This window comes from Solea solea, chromosome 11, assembly GCF_958295425.1.
Source record: "Solea solea chromosome 11, fSolSol10.1, whole genome shotgun sequence".
Lineage (NCBI taxonomy): Eukaryota > Metazoa > Chordata > Actinopteri > Pleuronectiformes > Soleidae > Solea > Solea solea.
The window spans coordinates 22,665,617-22,693,610 of record NC_081144.1 but is presented as its reverse complement, the minus strand read 5'-3'; the positions used below and the strand labels follow the sequence as shown (position 1 = coordinate 22,693,610).

At 42.6% G+C, this 27,994-nt stretch overlaps 1 protein-coding gene across 1 annotated transcript; it reads left to right on the top strand.

The window, feature by feature from the left end:
* Positions 1-34: 34 nt before the first annotated feature.
* LOC131469262 (solute carrier family 26 member 6-like) lies at positions 35-26,869 on the top strand. The gene is made up of 19 exons (XM_058644247.1): positions 35-369; positions 2,092-2,231; positions 3,036-3,146; positions 3,753-3,919; positions 4,014-4,178; positions 5,280-5,432; positions 5,634-5,716; positions 10,418-10,565; positions 12,452-12,565; positions 12,688-12,765; positions 12,895-12,990; positions 13,777-13,883; positions 14,015-14,084; positions 15,312-15,404; positions 15,577-15,675; positions 19,382-19,729; positions 20,856-20,910; positions 21,099-21,229; positions 21,314-26,869. Exons 1-19 carry the CDS (start codon positions 230-232, stop codon positions 21,338-21,340), a joined length of 2,325 nt encoding a protein of 774 aa, XP_058500230.1. The 5' UTR covers positions 35-229; the 3' UTR covers positions 21,341-26,869.
* Positions 26,870-27,994: the final 1,125 nt, after the last annotated feature.

Genomic DNA, 27,994 nt, shown 5'->3' with positions numbered 1-27,994 from the left:
GTCACTCCCACAGACCAAAAAACAGCTAAAAGAATCCAGGAGTGAAGTGAGGTCGCTTCACTCCAACGACACAGTGTTTGACTCTCCTTGCGCACACAGACACCTGCGAGTGCCCTCTCTTCTCAGGAGGATCGTGCAGCAACAAAAAGAAAAGAAAAGAAAAGGAGGAGCTCAAGCAGATACAAGCCTCACCAAAGGTGTGCAGGATTTGCACAAACAGACCCGAGACATGGAGGAGAGAGATTGTCCGTCTGGGAGTTATTTTGTGCGCAGGGAGATTCTGGATGAGCTGCGTCTAGATGAAGTGGCCCAAAAAGGGACTTGGTCCACTCAACCACCCCTGGGTGAACGGGTGAAGGAGTCCCTGAGGTAATAAAACGAAAAGCAAAGTGTGACAGCATGAACCGAGACAAAGGTGATTGTATTTGGGAATGATTATGCTTTGCCATTTGTGTTTGCTTAAACTGTGTTACCATCTCAGGAGCACAGTGTGGATTAAACATCTTATCATCTTATCATTTAATGACAGTAAAATGAGCTCATAGTTCATAGTTTTAATCCTTTGGCACAGTTTAATGCCTACGTGTATTTATATATATATATAAGTTCACTTTCTCCCATTAATCGTTATGACAAAGTAAATAAAACGTCTCTGATCCACACAGCGTTCAAAAATTTAAATGTTGCGTGTTTTAAAAGTTGAATTACTGGAAGTTCATCCTCAGGGTATGTAGATTTCAACTGTGTTGTCCTGGTTAAAGCTGTAGTATGTGAGCTCACTGAAACAGTGACATGCATCTCATGTTGACATGCATCTTTGCCAGAATAGCAGTTTTCCCCCAGAAAGGCTGTGTATATACTTTCTTACTTACTTTCTTCTTACACATTTTTTTATTCAAAGTTTAAACAGAGCCCAGTGCAAGCTGTGGTATGTGTGCCATCAGTGGTACGCAAGCTTCCTCTGGTGGTACTTGGAGGAAAATCAGAAATAGTGTTCTCCTGTTTATACCTGGGTATGTGATCGGAGTGGAGCTGAAACAAATGACAACAACAACTAAAATACTAATTAAATGATAATAATGATTAGATACACTTAGATCTGAAACAATTACTTACTAAGAGCTTCTTAAATGTGAATGTTTTCTTCATTTCTTTGCTCCATATAACAAAGAAATCATTAAAAACTGAATAATTTTTGTTTGTGGACAAAACGGGACATTTGAGAACATCATTTCCAGGTTTGACAAACACTGATCGACAGTTTTCTGACATTTTATGGACCAAGCGATTACTCGAGTAATCGAGAAAATAATCGACAGATTAATCGATTATGAAAAGAACTCTGAGTCACCTTATCTCTCGCTCCATCTTCATCTAAATGTCACTATACCAGTGTGTGAAGTGTATGTGAGGAAGAGGAGGATGATTGGGAATAAATCTCCATCCGTAGCTGAATTTGCTCAACCCAGTTACAACACTGTGTTTTAACGTTGATCATAACGTTGTTACTTTGGGATCTCAATATGGTACTTGAATTTAAGAGCCATAGGTCAATTAGATCACTTGAGTCCAGGGGCAGCACAAGCCTTCATGGAGCCCGATGCTGAATTTGATTTAGGGCCTCCCTCCCAAAAAACACTATTCCGATATATGAATCTATCCAAAGATATCTGGATGGTTTCTTCAGTGTTTTTCTTATGCCTCAGGTCGGCTCTGCTTGACTTACATTATGCTGAGAGATTTCCTTTTTTTTAAATTTATTCATAAGTAATAAAAATATCTTGCTACATCAGCTTTAAGTCACAAAGACATTTAAACATTAAGAAGTGGACAATGTGGCTCTAAACATTACTATGAAAAATAAATTCTGTTTGGTTGATAGTGAAAATGACTGAATGATTTTTAGGGTTTTAGGTTTCACTCTTGGTTACAGCTTGAAGAAACCAGTGACTTGTGGTTTAACACATTTTTCCCCAGAGGAGATTTATGCACAGCTTCTCTCGCAAGACAGTTTAACTTTCAGTGGATAAATTGTGTGTGCATTAATAAATTTGACTCCTCTGTGATGTGACGGTGTGTCTCTGTTCCCAGGTGTTCAGTACCCAGGCTGAAGAACACCGTGCAGAGCTGGGTGCCTGTTCTTGAATGGCTGCCTAAATACTCCATCAGAGAAAATGCTGTGGGAGACCTGATCTCTGGCTGCAGTGTGGGCATCATGCACCTGCCTCAGGGTTTGTACGCATGAGCACACGTGTGCAAGCAAATAGAACATTTTAAATGTTTGGCATTGTTTTTGGCACATGTTTTTTTCATGTCCAGGCCAGGCTAGCTGTTACATTGTGGTAGCGTCGTGGTTGAAGCAACAGCATAGAGGTTTTGTTGGTGTTGCATGCACTGGTTCTCTCTGGGTTCTCCGGTTCCTTCCCACAGTCCAGAAACATGCAGAGGTTAATTGGATGCTCTAAATTATGGCGACACAACCGTGCCAAAACTCAGTCGAACGAAAAACAACGTGAATGCGAAACATTATTCCACATGCGTAGATAAGTGAGGGAAAAAACTGCTTGTGCGAGGAGGAATCTTTAAGCGGCGCGCAAAGCAGCCACTACATTAACGTATATCTCAGAAACATGCTTGATAAAAGTTTTACTGAAGACAGTATTTTTGTTCATCCCATTTTTTGTTTAGCCCATGGTACCCTACCTGACAGAAGCTTGGCTAACGTACTTACTTGTTACATTTCATTCATTCATTTATTCATTGCACAATGAATTGAGTTGAATAGCTAGCTAGTGTGCGATTTAGCACTTTGCCACTTGACCCGAAGTCGGAGATCAAACGTTTGGGACCACATCGACCGGAGGATTTAATCATTTCTCTAGAGGGAAAAGACAAAACCAGGTCATTCTTGTTGTGAGGGGAGGAGAGTAATATGTGGTATTTCTGGATTGCATTATAAGATTTTCCTGCATGGTCACCACCAGAATTTTCAGACTAAAATGGCCACTGAACAAACTTACTTTCCTGTTTTCCAGGCATGGCTTATGCTCTTCTGGCTTCCTTACGGCCTGTGTTTGGCCTGTACACGTCTTTCTACCCCGTGCTGGTCTACTTCATCTTTGGTACTTCCAGACACGTCTCCATTGGTGAGGAACTTAAAATAAGCTACAACATAATATACTGTACGTTTTTTGAGTGCTATTCTTTTCTTGTCACAATGTCCAACAGTTGAAATGCTGCTTTAGCACAGAGGTCTTCACTATTTTTGGTCGCTAACTCCTCACAGCTCAGGTCAAAGGCAGATGAGAGTTTATTTTCAATGGTAGAAGCAAAAATGTTAACGAGCCCAACATTTTTATTTTTTTATTTTATTTTTTTTTATCGGCTGAAGAATGTAGAAGACAACAAAAAACTGTGGAAACATGAAAGCAATAGTAGGGATTTCCCAACTCAGATGGGATGTCAACAGAGACGGCCCAAGCTTTTATGAGGCCCTAAGCAGAATTAGATTTTGAAAGAAAGTGGCCTACTTTTATACTCAGTGTGGTGATACTGAACTTGAATAAACCAGTTTTGTGACTTTGGTTTTTAAAACTTAGAACGGCAATCTTCAACTTCAAAATTAAACCAAATAACTTAACATTATTTAGATATCTTAAGACATCTTCACTTATGCCTTGGGCCGACTCTGGATGTCAACATATATAAACCAGTCCTTTGTGACTCTACATGCTGCTGTTTTGTACGTTCAGGTACGTTTGCCGTGATAAGCATCATGATTGGGAGTGTGACAGAAAGGCTGGCACCTGACAGTAACTTTATCGTAAATGGCACCAACAGCTCTGTGGACTTTGATGCTCGGGACGCCTCCAGAGTACAGATAGCATGTTCCCTCACAGTCTTGACAGGAATCTTACAGGTATATGTCTATATTTGTACCTCAAATTGTCATATTTCACAATTTTCTACTAACTCCTTTGAGGGGTTCCCCCTCCCCTCCTTTCCCTCCTAAGATCTTTTTGGGTGTGATCAGATTTGGTTTCGTGGTCACCTACTTGTCTGAGCCACTGATTCGTGGCTACACGACAGGATCAGCGTGTCACGTGTGTGTGTCACAGCTCAAGTATCTGTTTGGAGTCACGCCGGCTCGATTCACCGGTCCTCTTTCCATCATCTATGTGAGTATGGCAAGCGTTTTGTATCATGCAACGTATAGTTTCATATATATATATGTATAACAGAAATGATTTTGGTAACACTGTACAGTAACGTGGTGTTTTTTATACGAAGTGTTACTTCTACCTACCTTTGAAGAATAAAAGCATGGCTCAATAGGAGACCAAACATAAAAGATGCCACAAAGTTACCCAATCAATAATTCTGATTGATTTGACAAACTGAATGTAAAGTGAATAAAAGCAAAGGGTAGGAGATAAGGTGGGTATAGCGTCTGGGGCAGCCCAGCAATGGGCCGTAGGACCCAACGCGTCCACAAAAAGAAAAAAAAATAAACCCAAATATAGGACTGTCGACAACCTCCAACCAACCGAAATGTGACACGACAACAGAAAACCAAAAGGTCCCATTCTCTCTTTCCTCCTCCTTTTAAACTTCCCTCCCCACGATGACGCTTTCTCCCTCTCCACTCACAGCACACGGATTGCAATCACTGAAATGAAACACAGGTGAGTGTGGAGAGGAAAGACAGAGGGGAGGGAGAGGTAGAGAGGGAGAGAGAAGCTGCAAGCAGCCGCACATAACAAGAGTGAGAACTTAGACAATACATAAAACCGTTCACACAAAGTGCTGCTATCATAATATTACTTACCTTAACATTACAGTTATATATACAATATAAAGAATATAGGAATATAAGAAGACTATTTATACTATACGATGTATTTCTGCCTCTTTATTGCTACATTTTCATTCATTCATTTATTCGTAGCTCCTCAGGGTTAAAGGTCATAGTCAGATCACCAAGAAAAGAAAACATAAAAAGCCCAGAAAGTAGAGTAAACGCTAAACAAGGCCAGAGAAAACTGAATGAATGAATGAATGAATGAACGACAGGATATACAGGATAAAATTAGTAAAAAACCTGTAAACCAAAGACGAATAGCCGTAGCATAGAAGAAGATAAGATAACTAAGATTCAGTATCCACGAAAAAACTTTATCATCATTAGTTATTCTTTTATCTTCCGGTGTTCATGTATAAACACAATTATTAGTACTAAATGCTGGAAACTTCAATTTTCTCCACTCGTCTCTTCACAGACTATGGTGGACATTTGTCGCCTGCTGCCTCAGACTCAGGTGCCGGAGCTGGTCGTCAGCCTGGTGTCTCTCTTTGTTCTCATCGTGGCCAAAGAAATCAACGACTGCTACAAAAAGAAGCTGCCCATTCCCATCCCTATAGAACTGATAGTTGTAAGTATGCTGAATCCTGTCTTCTTTTTCCACGCTCAGTGCAGAGTGTGTTCAATTACCAGTCCAGCAGGGGTCATTGTGACAACAGAAATACCACTGGACTGAAGGACTGATGATCGATGACCTTCTTTGTATGAGCTCAAAGTGAGGATTCACCACTGAAACTGACCACACTTCACTTTTTTTTTATTTTTCCAACAGATCGTAGCAGCGACAATCATCATCCACTTCTGTGATCTAAGCACTAAACACAGCATAGATGTGGTTGGAATGATTCCCAGTGGGTAAGCTGACATAGTCGTAGTGTATGTGTCTGTGGACAAAACAAAAAGAGAAAGCAAAGAGGGAGGAGCGAGGCAGCTGTGTGTGGACATACTGTTTATATGATAGGAAACCACCAGGTTTCCTGTTTAGACGCCTAAACATCTCATCCAAAAAACTCACCGTGAGTCGACTACAGTCCATTAGGACACGGTTGAGCTGTGAGTAGGGATTCTTTGTAAGGTGAAGTCACAGTTGTGGAAACATCATACATTCATTGTATGTGATATTCATGGAATTATACTGCAGCCAGTTTTCTTACTAAATTATTGATACGGTTTAGTGTCTTTGCCAGCTGCAGCATTTGTTTTCCCCAAAGCTGTAACGAGAGTCAACAAATTCTGCCAGATCATTAGTGGTGAAGCTAAAGGTGCAGAACCGGCCATGGCACAAGTCTCTGTGGAAAAAAATTAATACTAGGAGACTTTTGTGATTTATGGGGAAAAAAAACAAAAAAGTTAAGTGACATTGGTTTGGTGTAAATAACACACTATGATGAAACTTATTGAGGCAACTTTTATATCAGTTTTAGATTATGGAGACATTTCATACAGGCATGCATCAGCTACAACTCCACACCGATTTGACACCATATAGCATTTGTGGTGTGACAGTATTGTGTTCACATGATGATGTCAGTGACAAGGAATGCTGGGTAGTTCCGGGGTTATCGGAGTCTGACATGATGGTCTGTAACAGCGTCGTGTCTCTGTTATGGAGCTACCACGGCTGATGCAAAGCTAGCGACTACGGCTGTCGAGACCGTGGTGGACGGACCGGGAAAGACGACGGCGGGCGAACACGCGGAGATGGCAGACACACCGCCTCCAGCTGGCCCTACAGCTACTTTCACTATAAAAACCCCGGAGTCTTTCGACTTCTCTAAGCCCCAGGAGAAGTGGATATGGAGATTCGAACACTTTCGACTGGCAAGTAACCTGAATGAATCCTCTGACACTAACCAAGTAAACACGCTAGTTTACTGTATGGGGAGATGAGGCTGACGACGTGCTACGAGGGTTGGACCATATAGCAGCGTGAGCAGTATAAGGCTGTCAAGAAGGGATTTCACAGATACTCCAAAAAGAACGTCATATATGAAAGAGCCAGGTTCAACAAAAGAGTGCAGCAGCCAGAGGAGCCGGTGGACTCATTCATCACAGCACTATATGCACTGGCAGAAAACTGAGTATGGACAACTACATGATGAACTCCTGAGAGACAGGATAGTTGTGGGTCTCCAAGACGCATCATTGTCAGAGAACATGCAGCTGGATAAAAACCTCACTCTCACCAAAGCGATCACCATGGCTAGGCAGTCTGAAGAAATTAGGCACCAGCAGTCAGACCTGAGAGGGGAGGCGAACTCCAGTAAAATAGCTGTGGATGCAATGCACTTTAAAAAGAGTAAACAGCTCAGAAGCAAGTTCAGAGAACTGCCACAGTGACAGCAGAAACCATTCAAGAAGCCCATTTAGACTATGGGGGATATAAGTCATGTAATAAATGTGGCAAATCACCTTCTCACCCTGCATCACAATGTCCAGCTAAGGATGAGGAATGCCACAACTGCAGAAAACGTGGACATTATGGAAGAGTGTGCAGATCTGCCAGCTCAGTTAATGCAGTCGCTGAGGACACTGGAGAACTGCATGATGCAGATGGACTTTTTCTAGGAACAATGACTTCTGAGGGCAGTGAGGGTCCATGGATGGCCGACATCGATGTGAAAGGCAGAAAAATAACCTTTAAGATAGATACTGGAGCTGACGTATCAGCCATTCCTGAGCATGTGTTTGAAGGCATTGTACACATAGATAGAAAGCTAGACAGAGTTCAGAAACCACTATATGGCCCAGGGGGTAGAAAATTAGATGTCACAGGGATTACTACAGAGACACTCTCATACAAGGAGAGAAGCACCACAGAGAAGTTATTTGTTGTGAAGGATCTACAGATAGCGCTGTTGAGCAGAGCAGCTTCACTGCAGCTCAAGCTTGTGGCTAGGCTAGACAGCCTAGACCTAGACACGGTGAAAATCACTTATCCAAAACTCTGTGATGGTCTTGGCCGGGTCCAGAAGACCTACACTATAAAACTCAAACCTGATGCTAAACCATTCTCGCTCAAGGTGCCACGACGGGTGCCACTACCTCTGATGGGTAAAGTGAAAACAGAGTTAGATAGGATGGAGAGCCTAGGGGTTATTAGTCGAGTGGAACAGCCCATGGACTGGTGCTGCAGCATGGTCGTAGCCCCAAAGAAGGACAACGATGAGGTCCGAATATGTGTGGACATAACACCCCTAAATGAATCAGTGTGCAGAGAAAAATGTATCCTTCCCACAGTTGACCAGACTCTTGGCATGCTTACTGATGCACAGTTGTTTACCAGATTAGATGCAAACATAGGATTCTGGCAAATTCCTTTGGCCAAAGAATTAGCGCTCCTTCATCACGCCATTTGGGCGTTACCACTTCAACCGCTTGCCCTTCGGCATTTCCTCAGCACCAGAGCATTTCCAGAACATGATGGTGACTGAAGTGACAGCAGGCCTTGAAGGGGTTGTCTGTCACATGGATGACCTCCTCATCTGGGGGACCACAATGGAGCAGCATGATGAGAGGGTGCATGCGGTCCTGCAGCGAGCAGAGAAGGCAGGAGTCACACTCAGCTGATGGCCTAAAACCTGATCCTGACAAAACAAGAGCCTTGCAGGAGCTTAAAGAGCCGATGAACACAACTGAGGTCAGGAGCTTCCTTGTTATGTTAAATCAGTTAGGGAAGTTCATACCTAACTTGGCGGAAAGGGACAAACCGCTAAGAGATCTCATGTCAAATAAGAATCAGTAGTACTGGGGTCCAGAGCAGCAAATGACATCTAACAGACTCAAACAAGAGCTGCTGACCTCACTTGTTCTCCAGCTCTATGACCCTAACAAACCTCTGAGAATATCTGCTGATGTCTCATCCTATGGGTTGGGGGCGGTGACGTTACAAAAGACTGGAGAGATGTGGGCACCTGTCTCCTACGCCTCACGTTCACTGACGGTGACAGAGCAGCGCTATGCCCTGCTGGAAAAAGAAGCGGTAGCTCTGACTTGGGCCTGTGAGAGGTTCAGTGACTTCATCATTGGTCTCCATTTTGAGCTGGAAACAGACCACAGTGTGGTGGCCTGGACTTAGTGGTCAGATAAGAGAGATAATTCTTAGGTGTAGAGAATGCTGTAAAGAGAGAATCAATGCAAAAGAGCCTTTGATGCCTAACACACTACCAGGTAGACCTTGACAAAGAGTAGGTGCTGACCTGTTCTCCCTACGAGACAGCACATTTCTGCTAGTGGTAGATTATTATTCTTGTTTTGTTGAGATAGCCCAGCTCAGCCCAACCAGGTCCACGGATGTAATTGATCACCTGAAATCAATGTTCGCCAGACACGGTATCCCAGAGACCTTCGTGAGCGACAATGGCCCGCAGTTTTCAGGAGCTGCAATGAAAGCGTTTGCATCAGACTATGGGTTTGTCCATGTAACCAGCAGCCCCAAATTCCCCCAGAGCAACGGGGAAGCAGAGTGCGCTGTGCAGACTATCAAAAGCCTGCTCAAGAAAGCTTGTGGTCCATGGGACGTCGCCTTCACACCCCACTGCCCACCTTCCCGGAGACTTTACAGCCAGCTCTCCCAGACCTTCAAACTCTCCAGCGCAAGGAGCAGGAGCAACGAGAAAAGGGGGCTAGACAATTCAACCTTAGACACAGAGCTAAAGATCTCCCAGAACTCTCACCTGGTGATTCCGTGTGGATCTTGGATGCAAAGACGGAAGGGACTGTGATATTTAAACACCCTTCACCACGGTCCTACCTGGTGAGTGGACCACAAGGAGCACTCAGGAAGAATAGACTACATTTGGTGCCTATGCCGGTATCGGAGTCTCAGAGCGAGACTCCTCAAGAGACTGTGTCACCAGCTGAGAGGCAAGAGTGTGTATTTGAGGAAACATGTCTAGTTATGTTTTTCATATGGTTTATGGAAATGTGGAAATTGATTCATGTTAAAACAGTTTATTTACAGGTTTACGGGACTTGTTGAGATCCAACTGTTATTGTGTTATGTGGAATATGGTGACAATGATAGCAAGAATGAGAAAGTACTGTTTTGTTGATTATGCAAAGAGTGTTTATTGAATTGTATCGAAGCCTAAGCTAAAGTTAAACTCAAATACAGCTAAGGGAAAGTTCTAAACCTACAGAAAGGGGGATGTGGTGTGATAGTATTGTGTTCACATGATGATGTCAGCGACAAGGAATGCTTGGTAGTTCCGGGGTTATCGGAGTCTGACATGATGGTCTGTAACATAGCATCTTTATGTTAAAAAAGTAAATGTTCAGAGACTACAGAACGCAGTGCCGTCATTTTTAGAACTAAGAACTCACATGCAGATAACACAACAGCATTCAGCCCTGAGATTTATTACAGGCGACAGCTACAACACTCATCATTGTGACCTGTATTCAAAAGTGGAATGGCCCTCGCTATCTAATATGCATGATAGACACCGGATTTAATTTATTTTTAAAGCTCTCATGACCTAATGAGTGTTTATGTTAAAAGTGTTAAAAGAGTTAATGAACCAAAAACTTTGTATTGTTGTCCTCTTGTTCCAGGCTCAATGCTCCCCAGGTTCCACAGGCCAGTTGGTTCTTAGAGGTGATCGGTGACGCCTTTGCTTTGGCCATTGTGGGCTATGCCATCAACATTTCCCTTGGCAAGACATTTGCTCTCAAATATGGCTACAAGGTGGACAGCAACCAGGTAAGCCACCAACGCTGAGAGCCCTTTAGACCTCATACTAACACCTGTCAACCAAGCACAGGTCTGAACACCTACAGTCAATTTAGAGTGTCCAAATTTGCCTAATCCCCAAATCTGCATGTTTTTGGACTGTGGGAAGAAACCAGAGAACCGAGAGAAAAGCCACGCACACACGGGAGAACATGCAAACTCCATGCAGAAAGAACCTTGTTCTGCAAACTTACATAATATCACACATCACAGATCACACATTTTTCACAGACTTGCTGAAACTTGTGATGCTTGTGACTCTGCATTAGTGGGAAGCTTCACTGAGCTGTGACCAAACCCTGTGTTTTTGTTGTTTCTTCTGTTATGTTTGACACAGTGTGTGTAGCCCCGATCCCCATCACATCCAGGATGCATTTTATTGACATGTCGTACATGTGATGTCCACATGTGAGTGGATCACTTAGAGCTGGTGTTAATACCAGGTCTGAATGGAGCCATTTTCACACAAACAACCGTGAGTGTTACACAATGTGACTCACTGCTTACAGGAAATAACCAAACACTGGTCAAATATTTGACAGTGTGACCATGAGTCACTTCACTGATTCATTTTTTTTTCCATCTCCATGCTTTTTTTCTGGGGAGTGAAAAGTAGACGGGTATCCAGTAACTTTATTTGCTGATCCAGGTACAAATCTGGACAGTTTAAATAAAATATTGAAATCATTTGTGTGATTAAAATTGGCACATCTACTGCTGCCTCTCTGGTCAAACACTAGCTACTACTAGAGGTCTCACATTAGCCTCTTTTCCACCTTGGCATGGCACGGTTTAGGTTGGTTTTCCACTACAAAATAGTACCTACTCAACGTGGGCGGAGTCATCACTGCACAGCTAGGTAGCAACACTAGCAGTGTTTTGGTAAGAGCATTATATCTAACTGAGGTCCTCTGTTTTTCAGGCCTAAATGTGTCATGTTTATTACTTCTAACTGTACTTGTGTTAACGATTAACTGTAGGTGGCTGGTTCATATGTTTCCTGACTCTTTCTTTTTGTGTCGCCATTTGAGCAGGAATAGTATGAACTAGTAAATGGTCTGTGTTTATATATAAATATATATATATATATATTGCTTTTTAGACCACTCAAAGCTGTATATGTATTCTGTTTCTCCAACCTGTTATTCAGTCATTTGCACGTCAAGTTGAACATAAATGTTTGCTTTATTCAAACCATTGGTTCAGTCAAATGTGTTCAAACAAGCCTATCAGCTCTACATGACTCTGTCTATGTCTGTCAGTATGACAGTGTCTGTGGTGACGTTCCCGAGCTGCACACAGAGTGACACGTATAACAATTGTATTTTAATCCATTGCGATTTTTGTTCGCCAGCAGAAAGCAAAGCAAATCAAGTGCTAATCACAGCTGCTGTTTCCTTCACCATGCAGCTCCAAGTATCCTGGATGCAGTCTGGACAATTAACACTTATCGAATTTACCGGAATACCTTTGTAACAAACGTCGTAGACAACGCTGCTGTGTGTAAGAGAGACATGCAGCTACCTGACCCCAGATAAGGAGACAGTCACCCTACCAAGAGTAAACTTATGGTCTAGACTCAACCCAGGGTGACCTACATAAAGTAACCTGGGTTACAGGGATAAGAAGTGTTTAGCTCATGAACTTGCTGAAAGACTAGTTTGTACTGGTGGTGTACTATACCAAATGGAACTGTACCGTGATGGAATCACACAGCAAAAAGAGTTGTGTGGATCTAATAAGCTTAACCAGCATTTGGCCCATACTTCTGACAAACACTGGCATGAAAACTATGTTTTGGCAAGTGGAATAACATGCCAAACACACCTGTCGTTGTGTTTCTCTTCTTCATCCAGGAGCTGGTGGCTCTGGGTCTCAGTAACACCGTGGGCAGCTTTTTTCAGTGCTACTCTGTGACCTGCTCATTGTCCCGCAGCCTGATCCAAGAGAGCACAGGGGGCAAGACACAAGTAAACACACCTACACAGATGTGCACTCACAGCACATTGCCTCTATTTTAACTGTATATTCAGCTAGAGAGCATTTATTATGCAGTAAGAGTGTATGCACTTGTGTGTGGGCTTTGTTATAGGTTGCGGGAGTGATTTCATCCGTCATTGTGCTGATCACAGTTTTGAAAATAGGTGCTCTCTTTGAAGACCTCCCCAAGGTAACACTCTCCTCCCTGTGCTGTTTCTTGCTAATGATCATTATCTATCCTGGCATAAAATTTAATAACCAAAAAAGACTGTGGGTGTACGCAATTAAATCTGTGCGTGTGTGTGTGTGTCTTCATCAGGCCGTTTTATCTACGATAGTGTTTGTGAATTTGAAGGGAATGTTCAAACAGTTCATGGACGTGCCAATGCTCTGGAGGACCAACAAGGTTGATCTGGTACGATTTCACGCTCTCGGCCTGCTCAGTTCAAAACTGTGTACATGTTACGTCGTCGTGACTCATAGACTGTGTTTAAAAAGTGGAAGCAGCAAAACTCCTACTTTGAAGCCTCAAATCTTGATATTTAGAACCGAGAGTTCCCAGATATCCCCACTAGAGCTGTCACTTACACTGCACTCACATGTGCCGTGATTTATTTTCCTCCAAATGGAAACAAAGTGACACCATGTTAGTTGGTAGGATAGCTGAATTTAGCAGCTGAGACCAACACCTCAGGAAAATGTTAACTGTGCAAATTAGAGTATTAGAGTATTAGGGCCACGTAGAGAAAAAAAAATAAATCAGACTTTGAGAATAGTCTTAATTTAGGAGAATAAACAAATACATTTACAAGAAATAAGATGTAAATTTACAAGATTAAAGTCGTAAATTTACAAGATTAAAGTCGTAATATTCTAACCTGTTGTTTTAGAAGAGAGTAAGGAAAGTAAATTTACGACTTATCTTGTAATATATGACTTTAATCTCGTAATATATGACTTTAATCTCGTAAATTAAGACTTTATTCTCAAAGTCTGTTTTGAGTCTGTTTTATTTTCTCAATAAGGCCCTAATATTTGGTGAATTTTCCCAGACTTCCATTCAAACCAAATTCTTTTTGCAACTAAGAGATTCGCCCCCTGGTGGCTGCTACCCTGCAAACTGGATACCGAAACCCACTTTTTTTATACAGTCGATGTGTTGCCCCCCCCATTGACTCTCTGTCTTTACACTGCCCTCTAGCTGGTGTGGCTGGTAACGTTTCTGTGCACCATCCTGTTCAACTTAGACTTGGGTTTGGCCATCTCCGTTGGCTTCTCCATGCTCACCGTCATCTTCAGAACGCAGCGGTAACTGCACAGCACTTATTGTCAATTATTAATATAATGCATGCAAACATTATTGAGGATGATTCAGTGTTTATTTGTTTTTCCCGTCACAGTCTGTGCTCTAACGTTGTCATTTTAATTCCTGATTTCAGACCCCGTTACTCTGTCTTAGGCCTGGTGTCAGGCACTGAGTTGTATCTAGACACCGAGAGCTACAGGGAGGTAAGAACCTCTTAGTGATGAATGTGAAATGCTATGTATCATAGTCGGCGACAAAAAGTTATCAGGTAACAGTGTGTAAATCTCACCCTTCACTTCCTAGTGTGACACTGGAGAACCTACAGTATGTAGCCTTCAAAAGATGTTTGTGTAGTTTGTCCACTGTGGGCTACTGTAAAAACATGGTGGTTCAAATACATATACATATATACTACCACATTATTTATTAAACTGAACACACTGGAAGTTTGGTTCAATTACAATACAAAAAAAATAAATAACAATCACATCATTACAAGTAACTATAGGTTGTTTAAAATGAGGGTCAGTAAATAGAATATTTGAAAATGGATAGATATGAGCAAATGTTACAGTCAGGGGGGTGAACATGTGAAATACTAATCATTATTATTACTAAATAATGCATTTTTTAAAACATGCAGGACACTAAATACAGTTCAAAACTGTCTTTAACGATACCAAAATATGATTTAAGCTGGTGGAAATATGATAAATCTAGGTTATGTATATCGTTACAGTTCAAAGTGAACAAGATTGAATTTGACAATTTGGATGAACTTAACTTTGACTTTGGAAGCTTTGTGGTCACATGCTTACACATCTGTGTGCTCACTATTTGGCGAGCATAAATCTCTGTTGATCTCATGTGTCACATCATCCTATTCGTTTTTAACACGTCATTATAAACCATTTATAAGAGCAGCCTTCTTGTAAAGTGGTACCATATTTATTTTTGTTTGTTTTACATTGAGAATTGCACCCCCCATTAAACAGTGGTTAATGTATTTCTAGCCAATGTTAATTTTCTACATATCTCCGGACAACAGTTTTCACCTGACCACCCCTCAGTAGGAAATGCTGTAATATTACAAGCTTTTTTTTTTTTCACGGTCGTGGCATGGGTACCAGGTTTGGTCCAGATTGAAGGAGCTCAACAAACACCATTAAATATTAATTTGTGAGCATATAAACTCCATATAGGGCAGAGACATGCGTAGCTGAGGCCAGAACTGAACAAAAAATTAGATCATCTAAAATCTGGCTGAACTGAACTGACCGCTTAGAAGAGGAGACTGTGGGGATTGGGGTTGAGGGTTGTAGGAAAACTCCATTTAGATAAACAATACCAGGGGGAGGTGGGGAGTGCCAACATGAGCAGAAGCACATGTGTTTTTCTGAACTCTTCAACCCTATAATGTCTCCCTGCAGGCTAAAGAGATTCCAGGAATCAAAATCTTCCGTTCATCTGCGACTATCTACTATACAAATGCTGAGATGTACTTGGAGGCCCTGCAAGAAAAGGTTTGGCTTCATTCGTGTGTGTGTGTGTGTTGGGGGGGCTCATATTTTATTACACCCTAAAAATAGTCGTTGTTTGGCGTCTCCAGCACCCTTTAATTGCTTTTCATCATGTCTCGTACTAATCTCAACTTCTCTTTTATCTCCTCAATACCACGCTCGGCTTTGCGAGCAGAGTGAAATTGATATTGGGAAGCTGCTGACGGCAAAGAAGAAGCGAAAGGAGGAGCTGAAGCGCAAACAGGAGAAAGAGAAAAAGAAAGAGAACGCAGAGGTAAATAGGTGTAATCACAAATGCCATTTCCTGGTTTAAAATGATCTACATAGGCCTTTTCTAGTCTTGATGATCACTCAAAGCTGCTTTACACTACGTTGTGTTTTTCTATCACAGATCTTTCATACCCATTTGTAGGAGCTACGTGTCTTGCCCAAGGACACATCGTTGTGTAGGCTAGTGAAGCAGGGACTTGACCCCCCCACACACACACACACACTCTACCACTGATCCACTGTCTCTCATTTAAATATAAAGTAATGACTGTTACATTTAAACCGTTGCCAAGTCATAGTAAACATAGTTCACACAATGCAGTCCTGGCTATAGTGGTGTCTAGATCTCGTGCCACCTGCACACAGGAAGTGATTGGTTTTATGTCAAGACAGACAGAGGCGGGAGGCGACAGCGACATTGAGCTAGTAAAGTGAGACGACTGCAAACCAAATACACTCAGAAATGTCCATGAAAGAATTTTGTAGCTTAAATAATTTAAAGAGTTTGATGGGATCAATGCTTCTTGACGCCCCCCACTGCTGCTTTGCTGGTGTATACACACAAACATTACATTTACATTACATGTCATTTAGCAGATGCTTTTATCCAAAGTGACTTACAATAAGTGCATTTAAACATTTGGGTACAAATTAGAGCTAGAAGTAAGTAATAGCTTCAAGTAAGCCAAACTATAAAGTGCTAGTCATAAGTGCGATGTATAAGCAATTTTTACATACATGTTGCACAACATCAGAAGGATACGGCCTCTTGTAACCCAGAAGGCGGCACAGGTTCTGGTCCAGGCTCTTGTCATCTCACGCTTGGATTACTGCAACTCCCTCCTGGCTGGTCTCCCTGCGTGTGCCATACGACCTCTGCAACTCATCCAGAATGCAGCAGCTCGACTGGTCTTCAACTTACCAAAATTCTCCCACACTATACCGCTCCTCCGCTCCCTTCACTGGCTTCCTGTAGCTGCTCGCATCCGCTTCAAGACTCTAGTGCTTGCGTTCCATGCTACAAACAGATCCGGTCCAGCCTACATCCAGGACATGATCAAAACCTACACCCCAGCCCGCCCACTCCGCTCTGCATCGGCAAACCGGCTTGCTCCCCCCTCACTAAGAGGATTGCAGAGGCATTCGCAGAACTCGAGACTGTTCACTGTCCAAGCTCCCAAATGGTGGAACGAGCTCCCCATCAACATCCTGACAGCGGAAAGCCTCCACATCTTCCACCGCCAACTAAAAACACATTTCTTCCGACTCTACCTTGACTAAGACGACGGCGACAAAAAAAAACAAAAAAAAAATTGCTTATACATCGCACTTATGACTTCATAGTTTGGCTTACTTGAAGCTATTACTTACTTCTAGCTCTAATTTGTACCCAAATGTTTAAATGCACTTATTGTAAGTCGCTTTGGATAAAAGCGTCTGCTAAATGACATGTAATGTAATAATGTAAAAGAACAACAGAACCAAGAGAGTTGGTGTATAGAGAGAAGATGAGAGGGCCCAAGACAGAACCCTGAGGGACCCCAGTAGCTAGAGGACAGGGTTCCGACACAGATCCTCTCCAGGTTACTCTGTATGTTCGGTTTTGAAGATAGGATGAGAGTAGGGTAAGTGCAGAGCCTGAGACACCTAGTTCTTGAAGGGAGGAAGTAAGGATCTGGTGGTTAACTGTGTCAAACACTGCAGAAAGGTCCAAGAGGATGAGCACAGAGGAGAGAGAGGCAGCCCTGGCAGTGTGGAGTTGCTCAGTGACAGCAAGAAATGCAGTTTCGGTCGAGTGACCTGCTTTAAAACCAGACTGAAGAGGATCAAGAAGGTTGTTCCGGTGAAGGTAGGAGGAGAGTTGATTAAAGATAGCACACTCCAGAGTTTTGGAGAGAAAAGGAAGAAGAGAGACAGGTCTGTAGTTATTTACTTCAGACGGGTCAAGGGTGGGTTTTTTAAGGAGGGGGGTCACTCTGGCCTCTTTAAGAGAGTCCGGAAAGCAACAAGATGATAGAGATGTGTTAATGAGGTGGGTGAGGAAAGGAAGAAGATCAGAAGCGATTGACTGAAGAAGGTGAGAAGGGATAGGGTCAAGGGGGCAGGAGGTGGGGCGAGCAGAGGTTATTAGGGAAAGCACTTGATCATGAGATAGAGGGGTGAAAGAGGATAGAGAAGGAACTTAATTTGTGGTTGGTAGAGTGGTGAGATCAGGAGGTGGCGTTTAGAAAGAAGAGCGAATGTCATCCACTTTTTTTGTGAAGTAGTTGACAAAGTGAATTGGTAGAAGGGAGGAGGGGGAGTGAGGGGGTCAAGGAGGTTAGAGAAGATCGAGAAAAGTTTTTTGGGGTTAGAGAAAGAGGATTGAATTTTAGTCTGATAGAAATATTGTTTGGCTGCAGAGATAGAGGCAGTGAAGGTGGAGAGAAGAGAATGATAGGAAAGCAGGTCGTCAGGGTGTTTTGATTTCCTCCATTTCCTTTCTGCTGCCCGTATCGTGGCTCTCTCAGCACGCACTGAGTCAGACAACCACGGGGCTGGGGAGGACTTACGAACCCACCGTGAAGTAAGAGGACAGAGAGAGTCAAGAGAGTAGGACAGAGTAGAGAGGAAGGTGTCTGTGGCAGAGCTGAAGGAAGTGCTGATAGAACAGTTGAGGACAGAGAGGAGGGAGAGAGAGCGAATGTTACGACGGTTTCAGACAGTTTCTGGTGAAGATGAGGTGCTTTACACATCAAGGTGGTTGCCAGCTTTGTGAGTTGGTGGAGAAGGAGCAAGTGAGAGAGAAAGAGAGGAAAGTAGAAGAAGTAGATCAGATGACTTATCTGACTGGATGTTGAAGTCACCATGAAGAACAAGCGGTGGGCCATTTTCTGGGATATTTGAAAAGACGGACATCTAGTTCCACCAAGAAGTGCCCCAATGGGCCTGGTGGATTCAAACAACTGTGAAGAGAAGTGTGGCAGTGGGTAAAGAGTGAAAGTCCAGTTGGGGTTGATGAGCTGAGCAGACCTGTCCTGCCACCTCTTCCAGTGGAAGATAGTGAGTGCTGCTTTTTAAAAGACACCTGATTAGGGGCTGATTGGTTGCAGCTGTGTGGCCACTCCCTGTAGCCAATGAAACTTCAGTGAAGCTTTTTTCTGAAAAACACCTGATTAGGGGCTGATTGGTTACAGCAGTGTTGGCCACTCTCCTGTAGCCAATGAAACTGATGATGTGATGGCTCAATAGAAACTAGGTCAAAACAGCAAAAATAACAACTTTCTCTTTGACCTAGCAGACACAATATCAAAAACAAACTTTCACCTTAACTAAACAGACAAGTCAAAAGTCAAGCAACCCAGCTAGATACAATAGCATTTAATGAAATAGCAACCAAATAAGAAAGACCTACAGAAGTGATACTTAGCTTAATTCCAGTAGTCCTATGAGATACGCAGAAAGTCCAAATGCACACAAACGCTCCCTCAGTCAGGTCCAATCGCATATTTTGACATAACCTATAAATACTGTAGCTTTGTATTGTTTGTGTTCACAAAACCCAAACATCATCACCAGTGGGTCAGTGGTAGAGCAAGTCTTCTTTCTACTGGAAGGTTGTGGGTTTGATTCCTGGCTCCGTTACATGTCTACATGAGTGGTCAGCAAGACTAGAAAAGAGCCATACTTGATACCTGATGACTGTTTCTACTTTTTTCAACTGTTGGCAGAAAAAAGCAGCCAGACACTTGACTGCACTAGACTACTTGAAAAATGAAGAAAAAGCCTCTGAAGGACTGAATGGACAGAGTCAAGTGAACGGCGCAGCCATCTCCCTGACAGAAGCCTCTGCAAATGGGCTCAGTAAAGGAAACATTAACTGGGCTTACCAGCACGACACGACCATGGTGGACTCAGACTCAGAAGCAGGTTTCCACGTTGATGACAGCGTCAAGCAGGCATCGCACCGTGGCGACGAGGAGAAGGGAAGGAGCAGTGGAATAGGCACACACAGTATCATCCTGGACATATCGACCACCGGCTTTGTGGACACAGTGACGACGAACACGTTAAAAAATGTATGGGTTTTTTTGTTGACAGTGTTAACGTGATCACCTGATATGTTGGTAGGACAACAGACGGGGGGGGGGGGGGGGGGTTGTTGGGGGGGAACAGGTTTGAAGTAACAAAACTTAGCAACAAAAAACTCACTTGAAAACAAGGGCATAAAATCAGAACCAAGGCAAGAGCGTGAAATAAGGCAATGGCGTGGACAAAGGCTGGATGTGGCATGAATGATGACACTCTGCCACTAGGCAAAGGGAGATGCAGAAACTAAATACACATGAGGGTGGGCCAACAGGTGGAAACAATCAGGGCAATCAAGGGAGGTGATCAGGCTGGTGACAGGAAGGGCAAGTGGTCTGAAATGAGAGGAAAGTTACTTTCAAAATAAAACACAGGAAGTCACAATATAAAAACAGGACAGGTCTCACCGAGGTGTGACACCCACAATAAGTTGATTGCGGTGAATTTCCATGATTGCGATAATTGTGAATAGAGAAAAATGAAAAAAATGTAAAAGGTCCAGTGGGTAAAATTTAGGATGGTTTATTGGCAGAGATGTAATATACTACCCAATACTGTACTAAAATATACTAATATACTAGAATAAGCTTCTCATATGTAGTTTAGGCAAAGGCCTTGCTTTACAGAGGCCACCATCTTGCACTGCCATGTTTCTACCAGATCAACCATTGTTTTGTCAAAGTGGACCTGAAAAAGGTGCAGTGTGTAAAATTTAGCAACATTTCCATGTTCTATGTAGCCTTCAGTTAGCATCAGAACTCTGTATAGTGTACTGTAAAAACATGGTGGTTTGTAGAGCTGATATCAATATAAAAGGCTCATTCCAGGCTAAAGAAAAAAACACTGTGCACTTAAAAAAAAAACTCATTTTATTTTCAATTTCTGCCAAATTAAAAACGTTCACCTCAATGTTACACACTAGACCTTTAAGAGTTTTGTTTTACAAATAAGGGTAAAGGAATATCACTTAAGATATAATTTAATATAAATAGCAAGATAATCATGTATTAAAATTCCATATCTTCCCGTGCCTACATAGAGGTCCTTTATTATTTTTCTTTTTTTCAAGGACAAATGACAAAAACAGACAAAGTAATGTCTATGATTTTCTCCCAGATCTTCAGGGACTTTGGGGAGGTTGACGTGGACGTTTATCTCGCCGGCTGCCAAGGTGAGTGGCATGCCAGACAAAATAGAGACAAAGCTAATGTCCTTAATGCAGAGTCAAGGCACAGGAGCTCTGGATAATGAATGTATCAAGGCCTCAGCCTCAGCGACACCACATTGTTCTTTGTCTGACATGTCAGTGGAGCATAAATGTTTATTTCTCTAATCTCGTGGTCTGCCATTGTCGCGCAGCCTGTGTGGTGGAGCAGCTGGAAACTGCAGCTTTCTTCTCCGAGTTGATCCCGAAGACCAAGTTGTTTGTCACGGTCCACGACGCGGTGATTCACATTCTCCAGAAGAAGCAGCAGAGGGACCTCATGCTAGTACGTTCATCCCTGTGACAGCTTCGCTCAGTATCACCACGGGCATTTCTCCTGAATGTTTCTGCTTTTTCTTTTTTTTATTAGGATATTTGCTGCAACACTCAGATGTAACCATCAGGGGTCAGACTTTCCCAGCTCTCACCACCTTCCTCCTTCTCCTCCTCTCTGGTTCCACTCCTCACCATTGGTCTTCATTGTCTCCTCCCCCTTTCAGTGGGGAAGAATGCACCACCTTGACATGGCGGCTGGTTGCCATGGAAACACAGGGAGCTGCTGTTGCTGTGACAACAGGCTTTTTATGGTATCGCCTAATGAGATCGCAGGCAATACGTCATTGCAGCTCTGTCTCTCGCACTGTGGTGTGTGTGTGTGTGTGTGTGTGCGTGGGAGAATGTAACAGACTAAAGAAGTCTTTATTTATAGCCTGTGTGACATAGTAGAGAGAGAGAGTGAAAGGGGCAGACAGACAGATGATGTGTTTGTGTCCACCTGCTGTGGATTATTGAGACAATTAAAAAGCCCTCACCCCAAATCAAAGCCAATGTCTGCCGGCCTGAATCAATAAAATGTAAATATTAGTCATGAACAGGGAAAGACTGTGCCCTCTGTGAGGGCTCCCTAATCCTCACACTAACACCCATTTTGCTCAGAACACCCACAAGAAAAGAGCTGAGCAGCAGATATGGTATAATCGGTACAGCTGTGTGGGTGTATTTACAGTCAGCTGGGCTTTTTTCATGCATCTCATTCTTCTGACAGCTCATGCTTCCCTTTCCATTTTTAGGCTCCATTCTTATCTGATGTATTATAGCTGTTTTTGTATTTGGTGAAGTGTCTGCAGTGTCATACCTGTATATGCTACATGTTTATATGTATTTAAGGTCTTTGGACCACTTGTCCAAGTGTATTCTGTTCAGCTGTTAAAAGTTTTTTGATATATATATACACACATACATATATATACACAAATACATATATACACACATACATACATGCATACATACATACATATACATATATATACACAACATATATAACCCAAAGCTATATATATATACATACATATATATACACACACACATATATACATATATATATATATATACACATATCTACAGTATATATATATACACACACATATACATGTTTATATAGCTTTGTGTTGGAAGCCCATTAGTTCCGTGAATTGGAAACATTTGTGTCTTAAACAGATAGTTCAGGTAAATAGCTAACCTCATGTAATCTCTGCCCACTTTAGAATATGTTCATCTTGCAAACGGCTGAATCCAAAGCCCATAAAGAAGATTAATGATTTTATATCACGGCACACTGGAAATGTGGATCCACTGCTGCCTCCATCAGCCGTGCATACATGTATCCTGTTGGAAAAAGGCCATAATCAAACTGATAAAATACTTTTTGTTAAGTGGCTAAAAGGCTAAAAATCTGTTTTTTCCCTTTCGTCCCCACTGGCAGTCGTGACCAGAAACAGAAGTATGGCTTTTCCTCATTCAGATGTCAGAGCTTTCTGAAACAGTGGAAGATCAGCACACGGGCACTCCTTTATAATGTGGGTCACTCCTACTTGACACATGTGTTCACAATCACAACAATCAGCCTCCACCTGTTGGGAGGGAGCAAACAATCACGTCAGATTCAGTTGAAACAGAATAGATTTCTAATGGGTGTGTACAGGCAAGGTTTTACCACCAGTCTACATGTCATAACTACATTTTAAGTCATAGAGAAGTCAATATTTGAGGAAAATGCAGAAAATATCAAGGTTTGATGTTCTAAAATCAAAATGAAGCCACAACAAAATCGAATAACTGTTTTAACATTTATCACAGAAGACTCAAAAGGAATTGTTTCATTCTGTTACGTTTCTCTTATTCCTTAAACCATACAGAATGGCAATTAAAGCTTATCTTGCTTACTTTATTGCACATTCAGCCTTCACAGTACATTTAGCTCTAGCCAGCCTCATTCCTTCACTCACGGTGTCACACTCTAAACGCTCCCCGGAACAACATCAGCTAGGAGCAACAATTCTATTGTTACATCTTTTCTTTTTTACTTGAAGTGAAGTCCCTTACTCAACATAACACTTTAATACAGTGCTGTTAACCATATTAAATGCATAACAAATGACCTTGAAGGCACAACATCAGTTAGGAAATAACTTCAAATGTAAACACTCAAAATGTTCAACCAAAATCACCCTATCTGGACTAAAGTGTCACTTAAATTGTCCGCCTGTGCCATTCTCCAGACTTTCTGTGAAACAAAGGACTGAACTCTCACACTGTTACCTTCCTTGGAGAGTCCATATCCTTCGCTGTGCGGTCATAGTATTTTTTCTGTGTCTGTCTGTTGTCTATCAGTCCTTGTGTGTTGTTTGTTACTTCCGGCTCCAACAATGTGTCTGTGGTAGGAAGAAGGCTCCTTGTCCTCCTGCTCAGCAGTCTCTGTGCTGGGCTTGTGTTGAGACCTTGGCTTGGTGTGTTGCAATGGTCCAATATAGCCAAGACTGACTGGACAGGGACCAAAAAATGGCCCTGGCATTTTTGGCCATGGCAGCCCACCATGATTATTCATATGATATGCGGAGGCCTACGTGTAGTCCTGTCCACCATGGTCAACAGGCAAGTGAAACCATGAGAGGAGGGCAGAGGGCCAACCAGATCCATGTTTACATGATCAAACCATCAATCTGACACCGGGAACAACTCCAATGGGGCCTTAGTGTGACGGTGTACTTTGGCCCCGACAAGTATTAGCCCAGTCTCTAACGTCCTTTTTGAGGCCGTGCCACACGAACTTCGCTGTCACCAGTTTCTGTGACGTTTTCGAACCAGGGTGGGAAAGACCATGGATGGCATCAAAAACTTGTGGTCGCCATCCTGCTGGAACGATTGGCCGAAGACTGCCCATGGAAACGTCACACAGGAGTGTGGTGCCGACGTCACCAAAAACCACGTCCTCTATTTTCACACCCGTAGTCGAGGTCCTCAGGAGCTGCAAATCCTGGTCCATGGCCTGGCCTGCTGCCATGTGGCTGTAATCCAAGCCAAAGTGGACTGCTCCATCCACAGCCCGTGACCGGCAGTCTGCCACCGGGTTGTCTTTAACGGCCACGTGTCATAGGTCTGTGGTGAACTCCGAAATGTAGGACAGGTGAAGTTGCTGGCGGGCGGACCACGGCTCAGCCACCTTGGCCATGGCAAAAGTGAGTGGCTTGTGATCGATGAAAGCAGTGAAATGGCGACCTTCCAGCAGGGTGCGAAAGTGTCTGATGGGTAAAGACCAAGCAGCTCTCGATCAAAAGTTCTGTACTTCCGCTCACTGTCGCGCAGTTGACGGCTGAAGAAGGCAAGCGGCTGCCAGGCCCCGCCTACCCACTGCTCGTAGATGGCACCGACAGCGTAGTCAGGTGATGGCGATTGGGGCTGAGGGAGACGGATGGGCCAGCATGCTGGCGTTCGCCAGGGCGGCCTTGGTGTCAGCAAAGGCCTTTTCTCTCTCCTCAGTCCAGTCCACAGCGTGTGTGGGGCTACCTTTCAAGGCCTTGTACAATAGGCGCATGTGTTGAGTGGCCCGAGGGATGAAACGGTGGTAAAAGTTTACCATGCCAAGGAACTCCTGCAGAGCTTTGACAGTGAGCGGGTGTGGAAAATGTGTGACCGCTTCCACCCTTGATGGGAGCGGGACCGCACCGTCTTTGGTGACTCTGTGCCCCAGGAAAACAATGGTGGAGACCCCAAATTGGCACTTGGCGGGGTTGACAATTAGTCCATGTTGACTGAGCCGCTCGAAAAGCACTTGGAGGTGCACCAGGTGCTGGGATTTGGAGGCGCTCGCCACCAGGATATCGTCCAGACGGGATGCAGGCAGGACACTCCTCTGTGCTCCCGTGTCGCACAGGAAACATCGTCCGGAGATACTGTCCCAAATAAAAAGCAGCCTGTCTGTGCGGCCGACACTCATGGCCACTACGGAGTGCCGGCCCTGGCGTTTCCCAAGCCGCCAAAACTACATGGTGAACGGCATTTAAGAGCCTTCGGTCCAAACCTTGCATGAAGACACAAGTCTGAAGACTGCTGGGGGCTTGAAGACTTCTGCTGACTTGAAGAAGGCAGCCAACGAGAAGAGGCTGCAGCGACGAGCATGGAATCCACCTCAGGAGCGATGTGCGCGGGAAGCACATCGCTCTATGACAGGAGGAGAAGTCAACAGCACAATAAAAAACACATTTACAAGAGGAGAAAATGTTCGTTTTACAACGTTAAAACGCAACACACATTCACAGACAAATGCAAAATGTCGTATCAATCAAACACAACACATCTGAAACAAATGTGAAATATCATTAGCAACAAAAATAACATTTAAACATGACAACTGAAAAAAATTACTGAAAAAACAAACTCACAAATATCACAGTAACGTTAAGTTAATTTCAACAAAAGTTGGCAAGTTGTACATTTAGTTTGAAAGAACTTCATTCATTTAGCTTTTTAATTTAGGTTTAGGTTTCGCAGACGACACATTCGCACAAGCACACTTTGCATCGCTGTAATTACTATCGGAAAAATTCCGACGATTTCTGAAAGCTGAGAAGTTACACATCAAAGCCAATAAGCATCTTTGTCGCCAGAAAGTGGGAAAGACGCCTGTACATGGTTTCCATTCTTTGTCCTGTTTTTGGATATTAAGACAAAAATTCACATTTTTTTGATTGGTTTTATACTGTTCAAATTTTAAAGTTAACACACAATCTAAACAACAGTGTTTTTTTCTCAATACAATTTTTGTTTTTCTTGATTTAAATTGCTAATACACTATTTAAACATGTAGTAAATTGTAAATAACTGCCAGATTTTGAAAGTTATTCTGGAAAAATGGACAAAAAAACTTAGTTACAAGACATTTTCTGGCCCTTTTATGGTTAAAATAAGAAGTCCAGATTAACATTTTGAGGCTTAGGTGAAAAAGGGTTAAGACATCAAATGTGAGTGATGTGTACATGATTCAAAAGATTTCATCAGAAAAGTTTAAAAAGTGCAATGAAAAGCTGTGCTGTAGGTGTGAAGTATTTAATGAAGTTTATTTACTAGTGTAGTTGAGGCTAAAATGAAAATAAATGGAAGACAAATGCAGCTACATTTATTACAACAGTAACCCTGACCCTGTAAGGCCTGTGGTTTTAAATTCAAGATTTCATCTGAGGTGAATGAAATAAAGTGACAAAAATTGTATTCTGACATACGGGCTCTTGTGCTTTAAGTTGAAAGCCTTGTCTCACTCACACAATCTGAGAAAACACAAGATAAAAGTCCAATCAATAGCGAGAGTCATTATGACCGAGATTCTTTTCAAAGTAAATTATTTAAAGGAATGTGACCGATGAATTTGATGTGAAGAGATTGCAGAGTTCAAAGGTGAGTGGGTTTTTGTTGGCCAAGTTTTGAAGTTAAAGTGATTCACTGAGGTCAATCTGGAGAACATAAGAGGCGACGCACATATTTACATACTGATTACAATACTGCATTCATGGCATCAGCTTATTATCACTTCATCCGCTTGTTTTGAACCCTCATATAATTGGATGATTGAGCTGTGCAGATTAATTTGATGTATAAAAATGTTAGATTATTAATATTAGTAGTATTATTAGTAGTAGTATTTACTACTAATAATACACTTTATTGATGTGTCACGCTTCAAAAAATATGCTGACACAAAAACACATCCTCTTTTATAAAATGAACGTTTTTCCAGGTCTCCCTCGAACTGAAAAGTGTTTAATTCATTGGCTGGACAGGTTGCCAGTCTGTGGCCACAGTCTATGGCCACCCCCCTTGCTGTGAGGCAAAAGTACAGGCCACTATTCCATCATGTGGTGCAGGAAGAGTTTCAATTTAACTGATTTTCTAGTCTTATGATTACATAATTCAGGCTGCACCAGCTCGACAGTTTCCTTGTGAGTAATCAATTATTTAATCAGATTTATTAATCGGTATATTAGAATATTCTACTGGAATAATGTGAGGTGGTGTTTCTCCTGACAGTGAGAATTGTGTGACTCACTGGGGGTAGATCAGCGGCTGTAACAAAAAAAAAATTGGTCTAAATGTCAAATCTTAAGCGTTGACATGCGAGAGCGATGCATGTGCTGCACAAATGGAAAAGCAGCAACACAAAGTTTGTGTGTCTGGAAATGTGTTCCATCAACAATGAACGTCGTGCGACTCTCGGTGCTAACTTACAATACAATACGTTACAATAGTTACAATATGATAAGACTAGGTAAGACTATGAATTGTGATATCGTGAGAGGCTACACGGCTCTCAGCGGGACAGTTCAAGCAGTGCAAGGACACAAGGTTCAAATATAATCAAGGATTTTAATAAGAATTAACACAAAGGGTATTTCAGGTTCAAAAGGGTAACTCAGGATAGGGTGGATCTTCGACAGTCAAAACTTAGCGTAGGTTTAGAGGATATATAAGTCCAAACTTAAACAATATCAATTCCATGGTGAAATCATAATCCAGTTTCATTGTCCTCAGGTAAGTATCCTCGTGATAAACAATCCTCCAGCTTACTTCAAGCAGAGCTGCAGCCCGTGGTTAATCCAGCCGTAAGTCTTTCCAATTTCAGGTAAGTATATCCAACTTCCAGTATTCCACATGAAAAAGCCCTTGCAGAGAGCACAACCTGCAGCTTGTTTCTCCAACTCCACTCTCCCACGTTCTGTGTCTC